Source organism: Sodiomyces alkalinus (assembly GCF_003711515.1).
Source record: "Sodiomyces alkalinus F11 unplaced genomic scaffold SODALscaffold_16, whole genome shotgun sequence".
In the NCBI taxonomy this organism is placed as follows: Eukaryota; Fungi; Ascomycota; class Sordariomycetes; order Glomerellales; family Plectosphaerellaceae; genus Sodiomyces; species Sodiomyces alkalinus.
The window spans coordinates 357,571-362,588 of NW_021167094.1; the positions used below are offsets into that span (position 1 = coordinate 357,571).

At 45.4% G+C, this 5,018-nt stretch overlaps 2 protein-coding genes across 2 annotated transcripts in view; both read right to left on the reverse strand.

Moving 5' to 3' along the window:
- SODALDRAFT_302213 (actin-like ATPase domain-containing protein) overlaps positions 1-1,193 on the reverse strand; it is a gene marked incomplete at its 3' end in the record, with an annotated part of 2,905 nt that extends 1,712 nt beyond the window's left edge. Inside the window, exons 1-2 of the mRNA XM_028608920.1 lie at positions 287-1,193; positions 70-174 (exon numbers count right to left, since the gene is read on the reverse strand). Of these exons, the coding sequence (XP_028462525.1) occupies positions 70-174; positions 287-868 (687 nt within the window). The 5' untranslated portion in view covers positions 869-1,193. The remainder of the gene's footprint in view (positions 1-69; positions 175-286) is intronic.
- Positions 1,194-2,594: 1,401 nt separating this feature from the next.
- SODALDRAFT_364228 (hypothetical protein) lies at positions 2,595-2,945 on the reverse strand (the record flags this gene model as incomplete). The annotated part of the gene is made up of 2 exons (XM_028614627.1): positions 2,595-2,782; positions 2,894-2,945. The coding sequence occupies 2 exons, from the start codon at positions 2,943-2,945 to the stop codon at positions 2,595-2,597; spliced, it is 240 nt and encodes a 79-aa protein (XP_028462526.1).
- Positions 2,946-5,018: the final 2,073 nt, after the last annotated feature.

Below are 5,018 nucleotides of genomic sequence, written 5' to 3' on the forward strand. Positions count from 1 at the left end.
GGGGGCGGTGGTCTTTCGCAAGTCTGGTGGACTCTTTGCCAGGACGAGAGGGCTGCAGCATCTCCCTACCTTCTGCTTCGTATACGAACCAGCACCTGGCCACTCTGTGATAATATCTTCCTTCGCCTCGTTGTTTGTCGCGAAAGCGAATGCTACTCCGGAAAATGTCGTTCCCTGGGGAAAGGCAGTCCGTCAGCACATTATTGAGATGATCCGATTCCAAAGGGAAACCCATCCCGATAGGCATATCCTCAGCTCAATCTGCCAGACGAGTGGTTTTACTTACAAAATCAATACCGACAATCAACTGGGCCTTGTTCCTACTATTGCCTTCGACTTCCGCAGTCCTCGGAGCAAACTGCTGGCCGATAGGCGGGCCTTGTTGTTGTTGTGGAGGGGGACCATAGCCTGCGCCGGCATAGCCAGGGGGCCCGCCCATAGGAGGGGGACCTTGCGTGTTCACGGGGGGGAGCTGAGGGGGGTAACCGGCGACGGGCACGCCCGTGTTGATGGGAGGTGGACCGCCGACCATTTGGGAGGGCGGTGTGCGAGTGGAACCTTGGTTGGTCGTCAGGGGACTGGTGCGACCGACAGGGGCGACGACGGGAGCGTAGTTGGGTGCGTAGCTAGGAGGGCGGATGGGAGCGCCGGGATGATTCATGGGAGTAAAAGCGGTGGACGAGACAGAAGCGACGGAACTAGGACGGAGCGGCAGCTGTTGCGGTATTTGAGCAGTGCCACCGGGACCACCTGGTGGAGGTGGAGGGGTCGGACTCGGGGAGGCGCGGTTATTAGGGTCGTGGTTCTGGATACTCGTCACTGATTTGCGTTTACCAAAGCCAAAACTGCTCTTCAGGCGGGAGTTCATGAGGCAGGGGAAACACTGAAGCTAGGGAGAAGATCGAAGATCGAAGGAGGAGAAGGAGGGGGGAAAGGAAAAGGAAAAGGAAAAGGAAACGAAGAAAGTACTTCGTAGAGAGAGGTAAGGGGCGGGAGGTAGAGAGGCGGGGTGTGGGAGGGCCTGGAGACAAAAGATGACACAGGGGGGTTCTTCCAGCCAGCGCGGGAAAATACGCAGGCGTTTATTACCTTACCCTTTCCTTCCGTCAGTACCGTTGGTAAAACGGTGAAAAGTGAATACGAAGAAGGGAAATGGGCTAGAAAGGTTGGAGAAGGGTTGAAAGGTAAAGTACCTGAGATGACCTTAGGTATTTGAACGGCCTGAAAGACCGCGGGAGGGGGCAATGAAGGTTGATGCTTGGCAGATGGATGGAGTTAGTGTAAATAAGGTAGTGTTGGCATGGGCTGTGCCTGCCCTCTTCAGTGGAGAGTGGACAACGGAGATAGTGCCAGGGGGGTTTTCTCGGAAAGATAATCAGGGTGGTACAAGGCACAATACACTGCGTAATGACAAAGTGGAATCGTGGGGTTGGGGTTGGGGGTTCAAAAATTGTTTGGGCAGCAGCAAACATGCAAGAAACCCAGAAGAAATGCTGAGGAAGAATAGAAGAAGAAGAAGAAGAAGAACGGGGGATGGAGAAGGAAAAGACGATATAAAATTTTTGTCTGAGAGAAGAAGCCTCGTTCCATCAGATATGTCAACTAAGGTACGTACCTAGGCAAAAGGATAACAGTATTAGGCCTGCATAAGCTACGAACAGTTGGTGACCATTTCATAGAAAGGAGGGTGCTATGCTTACGCCTTTCCGTAACTGGCCGGACCGTTATAACGGTCAAGCTATGCCCCTTGATACGGATAGGAATTGCTTGGGTACCTTATATCCTCTGTAGGGAAAGGGGCGAGGGGGTGTTATAGGCTAACAAAACATAAAGGTGAAGGAAGAAGAAGGATGAAAGGATGAGAATAGATGTGGGGACGGGGGGGGTGGGGGGGGTTAACTAGGTACATCCCTCCTTCGTGGTTGTTATGCGCTTAACCTTAAACCTGGGTTGGCATATAATTACCAGAGACTCGGGCGAGGCTGGAAACAAATAAGCACCCACACAGGATCTAAAGCTTCTTTGTTTTTGCGCCTTCAATTAAAACATACAAGTATTGGCTTATTATCCCCAGCACCACACTGCACGAGATGCCTATGAAGATCTGTCTCTGTACGAATACGAGTATCCGTATATAAGTGGAGGGATGGGTCTCTCCTTCTGAACCCCTTCCCCCATCTGTTCCTCTCTTTCCAATTTTGTTTTCTTCGTAAGGCTGAGTGAGCATACGTTGTAGTGTACAATATAATTACATAGAGTCTCTATTCGGAAATTAATTGACTTCGCGGGGGTCTTTGGCCATGGTTTGCGCCCTCGATCCTCGATCAACTCGTTTAACGCTTCCTCCTAATCCTCTCGACGGCTCATACCGATCTCTTATATAAGAAGTATAAATATCTCTATATCAATCTACCTACCTAATAGTAATACCCTACATCGATCATGTATAGTCACAATTGTACGTTGTAATAGTGAAGGCGCAAATTGCGAGGGAATAAGTACCTAGCGTGCACACAGATCTCATAGAAGGTACCTTACCTATTGTTATCACTTTATCGAAGCCGAAAAGAAACCTCCCCCCCGGACAACCCAGTTCAAGCTAGGCCCCAAATTGGCACCGAGGGGCTGGCCTCCCTGTCCTGCAGCCCGGCGCTTATGTACGTAAGACCACACAAAATGCCAGCTAATAAGCAGACGGAAAACCAAGGATGGGTATCCGTACACTGCGTCTCTTCAGTGTTGGCGCCCAACGAATTGCGTAAAACAAAATTGGAGTCGAGGACTGGCAAGTCACGATTTTTTTTCTTCCTTTTTTCGGGGTTTTCTATGATTCTCTAAGGTAATCTAGAGATGAAGCCTGACATCAGTGTTGCAAAAAACTTCGTAGGAATACTTCCATTCACTACGGTCCTTGTGCTGGTCTGGTGGTCGCGCTTGTAATGCATTGCGTGATGACCCAAGGGCCGTTAGACGAGTTCGTAGGACTTCTGCGGTAGGACTTTGGCTTCACACGCCATGTGGGTCATGGCATTCCCCCGAACCCACGGCCAAGCTTTAATCATGTTTGAACCCACTGAACTCGTTTGAACCCCCTTGGCTCTTCTCTCCTCGCAAGTACCTTGATTAGAGGCCGTCCCTGCATCCGGCCACAAGTCCATCGCGGTGGACAGAAATCCTCCCCAGTCGTCCTTAGCCATTGTCACTCCTACACCCACGTGGGTTAAATCCTCCCTTGATTGCCTTGTGGCTGCTGCCGCCCGCCGCCTTCACTGGGCCTCCTTTGGTATCTTAGTCCGTAGATGTTATCGCGAAAGTTGTGTGCCAGCATCGCGAACGAATGTGGTGGGTCATGCTGCTCAGCCAAGCTCTCCCTCTCACTTGAAACGCCAAGACGGTTCTGTCTTTAATACGAAAACTGAATTCTGGACAGCGAGCCTGCAGAGCAGTTGTTTAAACGCGATGACCTATTGTTCGAGGCGACTGCCTCGTAGTTATTGATCAGTAATTAGACTCTTTCGTCTGTTCCTTTGTCTCCTTCCCTCGCCCCCTTTCGGCCTGGACTACCTTACACACTATAGCATTTAACTCGTCGTCGCACATCTCGAAAACGCATAGAAATTTTAGGATACGAAATAATGGTAGCTCGATTCACTTCGAGAGCTTTTGAGACTCTTGGCGGCTATCCAGGGATTACTATACTATAATTACCTTAATAACCATATAATGGAGACTATAGGTAAACTGATGTTGAAGCCTGTGGCTAAGCTGATAGTTAGTGTGGGGGGTGGCTGGGAAAAGTTAAGCCGAGGGTTACTATGGGTCTGCTTTCTGATTAGTTAAGCTAAGGAAACGTTTCTCCTTCTTTCACGAGTCGTGTCGTAACACGTTAACGTGTTTTCCCCTTTTTTTCCTAAGTAGCACTATTTTATTATTTTCCTATAGTATTGCTACTTTAGTTTTTTATAAAGTGTGTTTTTTAAGTATCACTATCTTTATTCACTATTATATTTTAATTCTTTAATATTATCTCCTTTAAAGCATTAATATCTATTAGGTATATTTTTAGATTATTACTAGAAACGATTCGGAAACGTTTCTAAAACGTTTCCGAATTATTTCTTAAGTATAAACTAACTACTCTTCTATTTTTCTAAGGTTAATATTAAGTATTTTGATAATATACCCTTAAACTATTATAAGATATATACGTTCTAGTAGTATACCGCTAAAAAAGATAGCGGCTAATATCCTAATTAGCTCCCTAAATACGATACCAATAATATAAGTTTAGGATATAATATATTACTTTATATATTACTAATAGAAGGCTAGCAGGGTTCTTATAGTACTAGGTAAGATATACTACTATTTCCTCGAGGTAAACGGTAAGATATACTTTAATATAAGTTAATCTATCTTTATAAATTAGTTACTTAATTCTAATAAGTTATTTCTGCTTAGCGGTCGAAATTCTCCTTTATCGGCGCGTTAAAGAAGTATATCCTTTATATCTATTATATCTAAGTAGCTCCTAGCGCCTCTAGGTCCTTACGCTCTCGTGATAACCTTTAAGCCGCAGAGTATTACTAGGCTATATATAATTTAGCTTATAGTATTAACACACCTCTTAATACTCCTCGTAAAGCTAAAGCTATTATAAAAGATTTATTCCTCCGGAAGGTGCTAAAGGACGATAACGGAAATATAAGAAACGATTCAGAATTAATTCAGGGACTATTATTAATCTATTTTCTTTCCTAGGTGGATATACTTTATATAAAGTAAGATACTTTTAGTTAAGGTCCTAAGACCCGTTATTAGGCTTATATAGAATAGAACTCTATCGGCCGTAGTATATTACCTTTACTTTTTATTATAGTATTATAGACTAACAGGAAATATTTCCTAGACTGCCCCCCTTTTCCCTATAACTATTTTTACTTAGTCTAGGCTAAATATCGGTATAAGGATATAGCCGATAGCGAAAAAGTCTCCGGTATATTCATAGCTTATCTAAA